Below are 13347 nucleotides of genomic sequence, written 5' to 3'. Positions count from 1 at the left end.
GTTTCTCACCTCTTAATTAAGCTCTTACCTGACCACCACTGACCTGTCCCCTTTAGATGAAAAAAAAAGGGGAAAAACCATCCACATTATTCTGCTGCACAAGAAACCCTCCATTCTGTATTTTTTGTTACTTCAAGTCAATTTACTGATGAGCGCTCTGCCAATTCTATCCTGAATACTTGTGGTATTTTCCCCTTTGACCCAACACATGGTAGGTATGTCCCTTTACATTTCATACACATGAAAGCCAACATTTCTCAACCCTTCTATGTGGTGTATTCACAACTGTAATACAGCAGTGCAGGTAAATAATTCAGTCTACAATATGTACAGGACACCACCATTGGTTATCTATTATTATTATAACACCAACAAAATGATTGTTAGATGTGCAAAAGTTATCTTCATGCAATGCAGAGCCTAAAAGCTACTTCACTTCTCAAAAACTAACCAGTCTGGTTATCAGTCTGCCAGATGACCATTTTGATTTCATCTAAGAGAGAAACATGAATGTAGAATTTTGAAGAAAAAAAAAGAAGAAATCTTCTCAATGAAGATTTCTATATTTGCTTAAACCAACACTAGAGGTGGAGTTAGTGATGATTGTGTTAGCTGTAACTAGGCAGGAATAAAAAATATCTAATGAACTGTGAATTCAGTAGAAAGCAATGTTTCCTGCATGTCTGGCATGGTGATCTCTATAACAATTAGTGTTGACTTTTCATTAACCCTTTAGCATTTAAACTGACTATATCAGGCCCAAAATATTGTACCTGTTTTATGTCTATATCTCTTTTAGGGAAGAGGGTATCTAGAGTGTGCAAAGAATATTAGCTTAAGAAATGCAATGAATAGATGCAATTTACATCTCACAAAAAGCTCTTTAAGCAGAATCTGAATATCTTGTAAACGATAAGAGAAATTATTAATTAACTATGAGATGTATATAGAAGTTGGAAAATAGTATAAAACTGTTGGAAGATATTAAAGATTCTGAAGGATATATAGTATAAAAAGTATAAAAAGAACTCAGAAGATATCAAGAAAAAGAAAAAAACTATTTTGTGAGAAAGGAAAATATATGTTTGAAACTTTTAGGAAAGTTGATGAATTCATAGATGTGGATAAATTATTGTTGTGGATTAAAATATCAGACCTTAAAGCTTTTGATAATAAACCTGGCTGAGACTAGTCCTAATTCTATGATACAAAGCTTTTCATTTTAAATTCTTCATAATTAAATTAAAACATTTTATCATAATTTTATGTAAGAAATTTTTATTAAGATATGTATGAAAAAGTAGTTTAATATTGAAAAAATTTACTTATTTTACTAATTCCTTTTACACTGTGAGTATTTTCATAATTGATTGAAAAACAGACTTCATGAAAAAATTAGTCATGAACCTGAAACTGAAGTACTGAACTTTGTAAACATAAGAACAGTTCTTTGCAAACAAACTTCTATATTGGTAAAACAACTGAATGTGAAATGAATATTGAGAAAGTGTACAAGTAATAAGTGAATGCAGTAAATTAATTCAGAAGGGATATATAAGACATGATAACGTGGCCTGGACTACCTATAAAAAATTATATGCAAAGTATAAGTTATAAAGAACAGAGAAATAGCATAAACACCAACTCCCAGTATATTCAAGACTCAGGACATCAAAATCCTTTGGGAATTTCATCAGTTAATGTGGTCATAGGATAAGAAGAGCAGAAGACCTGATATGGTTGCAGTGAATAAAAATGCTAACAAGATATAAATTAATTATCCAGGCGCAAGAGTGGCTGTGTGGTAAGTAGCTTGCTTACCAACCACATGGTTCTGGGTTCATTCCCACTGCGTGGCACCTTGGGCAAGTGTCTTCTACTATAGCCTCGGGCTGACCAAAGCCTTGTGAGTGGATTTGGTAGATGGAAACTGAAAGAAGCCCGTCGTATATGTGTATATATATATATGTATGTAGTATATGTTTGTCCTCCCAACATCGCTTGACAACTGATGCTGATGTGTTTATGTCCCCCGTAACTTAGCGGTTCGGCAAAAGAGACCGATAGAATAAGTACTAGGCTTACAAAGAATAAGTCCTGGGGTTGATTTGCTTGACTAAAAGCGGTGCTCCAGCATGGCCGCAGTCAAATGACTGAAACAAGTAAAAGAGTAAAAGAGAGAGGGTATACAAGAATTGAGATCAAGGAACAAGAATCAGGAGAGAAGTACAAGAAACTCAAGTGAAAGATTACAAATATATAGTTACAAAGGAAGATACATGTAGTAACAATAGTGATAGGGTCTTGAGATATGGTATCTAATATACTAGATATATAGTTAAGCAAAGTTAGTCTCACAGAGGTGATGACAAATGACTGAGACTTTTGGTGATTTGCTGGGCTTGAGAAAACACATCAAGCTAAGTGAAATGGTAGTTGTGTCAGTGCTGGTGACATGTGAAAAGCACCTGGTATACTCTGTGGAGTGGTTGGCATTAGTAAGGGCATCCAACTATAGAAACCAAACCACAACAGACTGGAGTCTGCTGCAGCTCTCTGGCTTACCAGTCCCAGTCAAACTGTATAACCCACACCAGCATGGAAAATGGACGGTGAATAATGATGATGATGAAAGAAAGGAGATAAATTTTTGATATCTAGTTAGACAAAACAGATAATCTTTAACAGACTAGACAAATGGCTAACTGAAATAGAAAGATGTGCAAGTATAGATTAGATAAATGTTTAAAATCAGAAGTAATACATTTTGTAGATATGGCTACTAATAGATTTAAATAAGTAGTTAACTGAAATGGGAATCAAAGTTTGAACAGACTGGTTCTAAATATTACTTTACCGGGAATATCTAGAGAATTAAGTACAGTGTTAGAAATATGCATTAAATACCAAATAAAGTAAGTATAAAAGGATTTTGTTACCAGAAATTATGAGCTTTGATTTGCTTCTAAAGGCATGAATTTTAGAATAAGATTATTGAAATTGGAAAAGAGAAATAAATAAATATGTGACTGTGTGGTAAGAAGCTTACTTTCCAACCACATGGTTCCAGGTTCAGTCTTACTACATGATACCTTGGGCAGCTGTTTTCTACTATAGCCTCGAGCTGACCAAAGCCCTGTGAGATTTGGTAGACAGTAACTAAAAGAAGCCCATCATATAGGTGTGTGTTTGTGTCTGAGTTTGTCCTCCCCTATCACTGCTTGACAACCAGTGTTGGTGTGTTAACGTTTCCTGTAACCTAGCAGTTCGGGAAAAGAGATTGATAGTATAAGTACTAGGCTTAAAAAAAAAAGTCCTGTGGTCGATTTGTTCAAGGCAGTGTTCCAGCATGGCTGCAGTCAAATGACTGAGATAAGTAAAAGAATAATAACACTGGTTTTCTTATTTTGGCATGCGGAAAAACACACTTTTAGGGGAAAGATGTAGGTGTTTGAAATAATTCTAGTAGTTAACTGTTGCATATTTTGCTGCATGCAGGCAATGATTTTGAAGAAAGCATCACATACATGCCACTTAGACACGTCATTCCAGACATGTCCCAGTTCAGGGAATAGAAATTAAGAAAATACCATCCAATAGGATATGAAAAACTGTTTTCCTTAACCCTTTCATTACCATACTTATTTTGTGATGCTCTGTGTTTCTTTCAATTAATTTTAAATATAACAAAGAATTTAGTAAAATAACTTAGTTATCATTAAACTAGTGTTAGGAACATAAATTGTGACTAAGGTTTGGTGGAAGATTTTAATTCAGAACTTATGATAACAAGACATTTGTACTACAGAGCCAGAGGCAGTTTCAGCCGGTTTGGTATCGAAAGGGTCAAACTGCACTCCAACAAAATCGCTGCACACATAAAAGAAACACTATGTTTCAACTTTATTATACATGAAGATTATACAGTTAAATCGTCTTAGAGTTGCTACAAATGCTAGATCTCACAATGGTGACCATGTCTCCTACATAGCTAGAATTGCATTCCAAAAACCACACTTCTTTTATCAGAACCAAGCTTGAGCTTCTATGAGACCACTTGATATGCTAGAAATAGTAGCCAAATCTTAAATCACAACCTATCATCTTAAAAAAAAATAAAAATAGAAGACACATTGTAAAATGTAGTTCTAAATATACAAAAAGATGTGATGGTAATAGCTACAATGCTTTTGATCATAGTTGTGCATTGTTTAGACTAACCTGGTACCAAACATCAAAGTCACAACTTCAGCTCTGAACAGTTGCTGAGTCTCGACAATGCCATAAGCAAAACCTATATTAGAATACTGCTTACATGTCTGGGATGGTGCTATTGATACACAAATAGCATAGATCATCACCACTAAAAAGCCATTTGGTTGATTGGTAAGCATTACACTACCAACACAGGCATGCTGTCTCTTCTACATCTACTACAGCTGCTTCCATGAACTAGTTAACAGTGCACTATATCTACTTGGCTCTTTTCAACTTGTTCTTTCTACAACATCTGTTTTACCTCATAAATTCAGTGATTCACTCTTATCTTTCTTAATGCCTGACCCTAACCCTAACCCCTCTACTTGCATGGGTTAGACAGGTCTGAAGTGCAGTATATTGTAATTCTGAAACTCCTGTATAGGGCCTTCTTCTCACTGCAGGTATCTGGAATACCATCAAAGTCTACATTTACCTCACAGAAATCAACCCACAAACTAGTAGGTGAACATCAACTTCAATCTGCAAGGACTTCCAAATGTCTTGGATACATCTCCCTTCACTCCAATTTCATGGTTCTTGATAGCACCTCTGAATGAAAACAGGGTGTAACAATTCGTTCACACCAACTTGGGAAATTTCACTTTTGTGAAATTTGGCATAACATATTTTTATATATTTGATTTGCAAGATTCTTGATGTGAAATCGTGTGTTGAAACAGTTATTGTTATACTTGGGGATGGTCATATTTTGCCAATTAAACACTATATGTTTGATCTTTACTTTAACTTTATTATTATTATTATTTTTGTTCCTTTGTCAAAGCTCTTTTGTCACACATCATGTGACCTCTTCAGTGACTGTTTATTGTACGTGTCCACATTGACTAAGCAAAACAAGAGGAGACACGTGGGAAAAAGAGTCACTGAAGAGCTTTGACAAAGAAACTAAAATGATAATAATAAAGCTGAAGTAAAGACCAAACATAGTGGGTATGTTTAACTGGCAAAATATGACCACCCCCGAGTATAACAATTTTTGCATATACTTACATGAGAAGCAAGGATCTTTCAGGTTGATCTGCTGTGCCATCTACTTTACCTTAGTCATCCATCAGAGAAAACCTCTTTGACTTTAACTACTAGATGAAGACATAAAATGCATTTCTGTCTTTTCTACAGTCAGTTATTTACCTACCCAGAACTTCAACTATCTAGAATTCCTTCTTGGTTTATTCTTCTAATAAATATATTTTAACATCCAGTTTAATGTTCAACTTATTGAAATATTACTTCCTAAAAACTGCATAAAAAACATAATTGAAAAACAACAAAACATGATTATTATTTCCATATATTTATTATGTAAGTAAATAATGTTTGTAATAACAGAAAGCAAATCAATGAAAACTACAAAACAGATAATTTAATGTAATGTTCAGTAAAAAAAACATGAAAATCTGGTAACTCTATTATTAAGTTTAACAAAAACAATGATACAATACAGTGATACAATGTTTCAATGGATCCACAACAAGATAAGCAAATGTTTGAATATGTGCATCATCAGATGGATATATCATGGTGTCATCTTCATCCTGCAACATAGAAGAGAGATCTGACTGTAAAGTTACCACAAAAGAAACAAAAATCTTAAAAGTATTTATTTCTAAATGCAACTAATTTTTCCCAAAATTATCCCTGATATTTGGTGGGGTGCTGAAAAGTTTCTGGCTTTCAGGGTATTGTGAAAGGCCTTTTGAGTTCTTTTACAGGGCTTAGAAAAACTAAAAGACTGGTTCAATGTGTGTGAATCTGAGAGGGGACTGTGTTGAATAAGATCATAATTAACTGATCTTGGGTTCAAATTTTGTTGATAAATTTCTGTAATTATAATTATTATTTTTAAAATAATGATTTATAACAGTCACAATATGCAAATCTAAGAAATAATAAAATCAATTGAATTGAGCCTGATACAAACTTGGTATGTAGTTTATGGAACACAGACGAGCAAAACAAAACAAAGTTAATCTCAGCAATATTTGAAGCTTTAGTATAACAGGAAATAATGAAAATACTGCAAGCTATTACATCTTATGGTCTATTGCAGTGATTGCCAACATGGGGCATATGCCTGGGAAAATTGTGGTGGGGCGTAGTGCCATATTCACCAGGTCCAAGGTCCTCATTAAAGTGACTCACTTTTTTTTTTCTCTTAGTCAATGATGTACTTTTTTTGTACTCAGTATTTAATAAAAGAGTTACCAGTAGATTCCTTTGTTTTAAATAACAGTGATAAAATATTTTTTTCTACTCTAGGGACAAGACTCAAATTTTTGGGGAGGGGGCCAGTCGATTAGATTGGCCCCAGTACACAACTGGTAATTAATTTATCAACCCTGAAAGGGTGAAAGTCAAAGTTGACCTCAGTGGAATTTGAACTCAGAATGTAAAGACAGATGAAATACCACTAAGCATTTTGCTCGGCATGCTATCAAAGTAAAAGAACACCAAAATTGAAATAAGTAAAAGTAAAAACAGAACCAATAATAATTGTTGTTTTTTCTTTGAAAAAGCATAAAGAAATACACATAGAGAAGCTCACAGATTTTATATAGTCCAAAAGATATCACCAGCAGGCCCAGCATAGATTCTTTCCAAGCAGTGGCATTGTACAGGGTTTGGCACCCTGTGTGGTAACCAAATTGGCCATCCACTTCCTTGAACGTAACATACCATTCAACTCAGTAGTAAATGCATATAATGGCTACCCTGTGTAGTTTCCACACCTCACATACCTCATGCTGTGCCACTGTTTGCAAGGTATTTTAAATTATCTAATCTATAGACATCATCATTTACATTATTTACAATTGACGGATATTTGTCCTCAACTTGTTTGTTGAACTATAGCCATCATATCCTGTAATATGAGTTCTTAAAACTTATAGCACACCTCACATAACACATACTCAAAATAATCATGTTTCAATTCTTAACATATCTCACAAGGCACATATTTATACATAATCACTTCCCAATACTGTAACAACAAAATTATTCACTATAACACAAATTATACAGCATGTTTTCAAAAGAATCACCTCTAAATGCCATAAAATTACTCAGACAGCACATATTCTAGCAATTACTCCCCATTAATGTAATAAAAATTATACAATGAATCATCATCATCATCATCATCCTCATTATCATTTAGCATCCATTTTCCATGCTGGTATGGGTTAGATGGCTTGATTGGAACTGGTAAGCTGGAGAGCTGAATCACATTCCAGTCTGTTTTGGTTTGGTTTCTATGGCTGGATGCCAACCATTCCATAGAGTGTACTGGTTGTCTTCTGTGTGTCACTGGCATGGGTGCCTTTTACATGTCACCAGCACAGGTGCCCAATGAAACAAACAGGCATAATACATGAATTTAGGTGTACCACATGTTCCCTCTTAATCTCCCTTCCAAAGAAAAGCACAACACTGTACATAACATTGGTGGAGTGATGCAAAAAATTACATGCTAATGCTGTGGGTAGATGTGAGTAAAAATAATAATAATTTCTGATTTAGACACCTTCCAGGATTTGAAAAGTACTTTATTTTACTGCTGCTGCTACTACTACTACTACTGCTGCTACTGCTACTACTACTACTACTACTACTACTACTACTACTACTACTACTACTACTACCACTACCATGATGATGATGATGATGAAAACAGTGATGACAACAACAAGAATAATTTTGGTACGAGGCCAGCAATTATAAGAGAAGGGTTTAGTTGATTAAATTGACCACGGAAGAGATTATGAAGATGATAAAGAAAGAAAAAGAATGAGAAATATTTCTCAATCTCAACAACCTGTTAAATATCAACATAATAGTACACTGATCATGTTATTTTTATATTTGTTTTAGATCTTTAAACATTTTTTTTCTAATGGCATAAAACTGTGAGTAATTGAAGAGGGAATAAGATACTGTGATGTTTTGGCCTCTCTACAGAATTTTATAGCAATATAACCCCGTGTGTGGTTTATAGGCAGATATAGCTGTGTGGTTATGAAATTTGCTTCTCAACCATGTGGTCTTGGGTTTGGTCCTACAGTGTGGCATTTTGGGCAAATGCTTTCTACTATACACTCAGGCTAACCAAAGCCTTATGAGTGCATTTTGTAGCTTTGGGGGACACACACACACACACACACACACACACACACATATATATATATATATATATATATATATATATAATAATAATAATAATAATAATAATAATAGGGATAAAAATCCAAAATTACAGGTAAAAACTCAATTAAAATCAATTTATTAAAAATTAAAATTAGATTAAGTTTCACAGTATTAAATATATATAAATATATAGTTTTAAGGAAAAGAACCAAGGTTCATGAACTCATCGATGAAAATCCACAGTCACATATAGAAAATTAATAAGTAAAAGCACAATAAATAAGTATAATATAATACAAAGTAAATATCATAAGATAAAGATAATAAAACGACTACATGTATTTCATTTAAATCGATTTTTTTCTTTCTATTTCAAAATTGGTTATGAAACACGTGTAGTCGTTTTATTATCTTTATCTTATGATATTTACTTTGTATTATATTATACTTATTTATTGTGCTTTTACTTATTAATTTTTCTATATGTGACAGTGGATTTTCATCGATGAGTTCATGAACCTTGGTTCTTTTCCCTAAAACTATATATTTATATATACATATATATATATGTGTGTGTGTGTGTATGTATTTATATGCTTGAGAGAGAGAGAGAGAGAGAAAGAGAGAGAGAGCACATGAGTGTGTGTGTCTTGATATCATGTGATGGTTGTAAACCAAGCATCACTGTTATGTTAAATAATGCTCTTTATTTCCAGTTTTCCATTAAAAAAAATGTCTGGAAACATATGAGGGTTGGCAACAGAAAGGGCATCCAGTTGTAGGAAAAAAAAAGTCTGTCTCAGCAAATTCCATTTGATCCATGCATGCATAGATGTTAAATGATGGCGATGATGATGAATCAATTAAAGACTGCTACAAGAGAGATTTAGCTCTAATTTCTAATGGGCAGAGCATCCATCTAGAGTAGCGGTTCTCAACTAGGGTCCGCACAACCTTTAGGGGTCCATATAAGAATTTGATGTTAAAATTTACATGCAATAAACTGTTTATACTTCTACAATACATAAAATATTTGAATACTTTTTCTATACAATTTCTAATAATATTTAATTATGACAAGATGATAGGATTTTTAAACATTGAATGGCCAGGGGTCCATAGGCAAAAAAGGGTTGAGAAACACTGATGTAGATGCTCTCTCATTATCTCATGGACATTTTTTTTTGTTTGATACTGTATCAGCGTGGAGGCGCAATGGCCCAGTGGTTAGGGCAGCGGACTTGCGGTCATAGGATCATGGTTTCGATTCCCAGACTGGGTGTTGTGAGTGTTTATTGAGCGAAAACACCTAAAGCTCCACGAGTCTCCGGCAGGGGATGGTGGTGAACCCTGCTGTACTCTTCCACCACAACTTTCTCTCACTCTTACTTCCTGTTTCTGTTGTGCCTGTAATTCAAATGGTCAGCCTTGTCACACTGTGTCACGCTGAATATCCCCGAGAACTATGTTAAGGGTACACGTGTCTGTGGAGTGCTCAGCCACTTGCACGTTAATTTCACAAGCAGGCTGTTCCGTTGATCGGATCAACTGGAACCCTCGACGTCATAAGTGACGGAGTGCCAACAACTGTATCAGCAATCAGCAAGGTAGCAGTAAGCATTGTCAGATTAAATATCAAACTTAGAACCTAGAAGATATGCTTCCTTCAGCTGTATTGTCCTCATAAGATAATGTTTTATAACTACATTGCTATATAAACTTGAAGATAATGTTTTATAACTACATTGCTATATAAACTTGAAGATAATGTTTTATAACTACATTGCTATATAAACTTGAAAATTTTTGTATTCATTGCTGACAGTACAAGAAAATCACTTGTGCTGGTGACATGTGAAAAGAACCCATGCTGGTGATATGTAAAAAGCACCTGTGCCAGTGACATGTAAAAGGCACCCATGCTAGGGGACACGTAAAAGGCACTCCTGCTGGTGACAATGTAAAAGGCACCTGTGCTGATGACACATATAAGGCACTTGTGCCAGTGACATGTAACAGCATCCAGTACACTCTGTAGATTGGTTGGTATTAGGAAAGGCATCCAGCTGTAGAAACCAAGCCAAAACAGACTGGCACCTGGTGCAGCTCTCCATCTTACCAGCCCCAGTCACACCACCTTACTCATGCCAGAATAGAAAATAGATGCTAAATGATGATGATGATGATGATTCATATGGAATCAGAAATATTCTTCCCAATGTTTTCATTATACTATGATCAATGTTACAGTGACAAATAAATGTAGCTAGTATCTTGCTTCTATGCACTTACATATTTTAAACATATAATTTCAGAATGATTCAACTGAACTTTTGCAGTCTATAGTAATATTTATGTCCTGATACAATATCAAATCTGCAAATAAATGCTATATCTCTTCTATTTCTTGCTGAAGTAACCAAAAGTACTTAATTTTATTTTCATCCCATTTTACAACTCCCAATAAAAAATAAGAATTACTTATAATTATTTATAATTTGTTCCAAAGAATACTTGTTCCAAAGAATACTTGTTCCAAAGCAAATGCAAATTGAAATTGAATGTTACATGTTTTTACATTAATTATTTACTATAATTGCCAATTAATAGAATGATTAATTGAAAGTATTTGTTAAGATAAATTTCACTCCCAAACCCAAATCTTGACTGCAATATGAAGTATTTTAAGTCCTTCATATGTTTCCTCTCAGACATTTATATAAATAAATCAAAATTAATCTGTTCTCTTCATGATATAATTAATATAACAGCTTATAATTTATTGTTCAATGAAAAACCCAATAAGATAGCACCATTTTTAATAAGAAGTATGTCTAGATTTGTAAGACTCATGCATTATTTGATTAGTGTAAGATTAAGCAAATTTTATGTCAAACCGAAAGAAAGGGAAATAAAAAAATTTGCATTACATAAATTTATATAAACTAAAGCAAGTTTTCAATAAAAGAGTAAATGTACCTAAGGAACAGTGAAAATGTTTTTTAACAAGTGAAATTATGTGACACATGATTGGCGAAATATTAATCTGCAAGAGTGTCATGATCATTTGTTGGTATTTAAGCTTAATTAAGATGTCTGGAACCAAATCTGTGTGGCTCCATATAATGTAATATTTATTAGATATACATATTTTCTTTCTAGAGATAGTGACTGCAAATTCTTTAATAAACATGCTTCAAATGGAATGAGATATAAAACATAGTTTTTCTTCCTTTATTAAGACGTTATTACATAAGTTTAAAGCAATATGTACCTTTGATAAGTCACAAATGCAGTCAGAAGCTCTTTTATTAAATAAGATAAATACTTTTATTTCTTTTCTTATCAAAATTTTATTACTTTTCAATTATCCTTTCCATAATAAAACTTTTATAAATAAATTAATGAACACCACTTTTTTAACAACTTATAAAAGGTAAGTTAACTGGAGATTTCTAGCAGAAACATTGCCAATAATATAGGACACTTCCTCTAAAACAAAGCCACAGAATCTTGATACTCACCACCTCAAACAAATACCACATAAATTACATTAATAATATGTCAAAATGTTTACTAACATAGTGGGTTTTACTTACAGTTTTATTACACATCAATAAAAAGAAATCTTATACGATAACATGTGCAGATTGAATAGTCAATAAACAAGTCCGCAAAATGAGGACGTTTGTTACACATCTGAAATTTTTCAGTTTCCTATTAGTATCAGTTCTCACCTAGTACTATTTCATTTCACTAATGCTGCTTTTAGTAAAGGCATAAAATAGACTAGTTCCCTTGACAGAGACATGAATACTGCAATGTATCATTTACTTAACTCTCTAAATGTATGTGAGGAGCATTGCTGTTGTTCTTAAGATTATAATTTTCTAGAAAAATAACCTCCTTAGATTGCATTATGAACATGATCATAATTATGTCTCCCTCACTCTAATTCTCCCCCTCCTCCTCCTTTTTGAGAGCCAAATGATCATTATTATCACCTCATACTTTTTTTATTTTAAAAAAGGCAAGAAAGGGGCACAAATCTGCAGGAAGATATGTGCTGAGTATGGAGAAGATAATGTTGAGGAATGTGTGTACTGGAAGTGGTTTTCACGGTTTTGACCAGGAAATTTTTTAGTTCGAGGTGCACTATGCTCTGACCAGTCAACTGAGATTGTTGTTGTTGGCACTCTGTCGCTTACGACGTCGAGGGTTCCAGTCGATCCGATCAACGGAACAGCCTGCTCGTTAAATTAACGTGCAAGTGGCTGAGTAATCCACAGACACGTGTACCCTTAATGTAGTTCTCGGGGATATTCAGTGTGACACAGTGTGACAAGGCTGGCTCTTTGAAATACAGGTACAACAGAAACAGGAAGAAAGAGTGAAAGAAAGTTATGGTGAAAGAGTACAGCAGGGTTCGACACCATCCCCTGCCGGAGCCTCATAGAGCTTTAGGTGTTTTCGCTCAATAAACACTCACAACGCCCGGTCTGGGAATCGAAACCGCGATCCTATGACCGCGAGTCCGCTGTCCTAACCACTGGGCCATTGCGCCTAACAGTGACATAATATAGGAGTTAGTCGACCCAAACTCCTGTTATACAACAAGGATAATTGCAGATGTTCTCCAAATATCCAAACCAAATGTTGTAAACCAAATGTTGTAAACCAACTGCATCAAAATGGTTTTGTCAGCAGGTTTGATGTTTTGGGTCCAACGTCAGTTGAATGAGGCTAACCTTACCCAACAGATTTCCATCTGTGATTCATTGCAGAAACATGAAGAAAACGATTCTTTTTGGAAGAGAATGGTGATAGGGGTAAAAAATAGAATGCCTATAACAATGTGAAGTGCAACTGATCATGGGAGAAGCATGGTGAACCATCACAAACTTGCTCCAAGCAGGAGTC

At 34.1% G+C, this 13347-nt stretch overlaps 1 protein-coding gene across 5 annotated transcripts in view; it reads right to left on the bottom strand.

The window, feature by feature from the left end:
- Window positions 1-5559: 5559 nt before the first annotated feature.
- The window catches only part of LOC106878127 (cilia- and flagella-associated protein 300), a 204188-nt gene continuing 196400 nt past the window's right edge, over window positions 5560-13347 (bottom strand). For all 5 annotated transcript variants that reach the window (XM_089348940.1, XM_089348938.1, XM_089348941.1 and 2 more), the window contains exon 8: window positions 5560-5816. In XM_089348940.1, the coding sequence (XP_089205066.1) occupies window positions 5700-5816 (117 nt within the window). In that variant the 3' untranslated portion in view covers window positions 5560-5699. The remainder of the gene's footprint in view (window positions 5817-13347) is intronic.

The sequence above is a fragment of the Octopus bimaculoides genome, chromosome 3 (genome assembly GCF_046866305.1).
Source record: "Octopus bimaculoides isolate indiv1 chromosome 3, ASM4686630v1, whole genome shotgun sequence".
Taxonomy (NCBI): domain Eukaryota; kingdom Metazoa; phylum Mollusca; class Cephalopoda; order Octopoda; family Octopodidae; genus Octopus; species Octopus bimaculoides.
The sequence above is the reverse complement of the archived record's forward strand: the minus strand, read 5'-3'. Positions and strand labels throughout refer to the sequence as shown.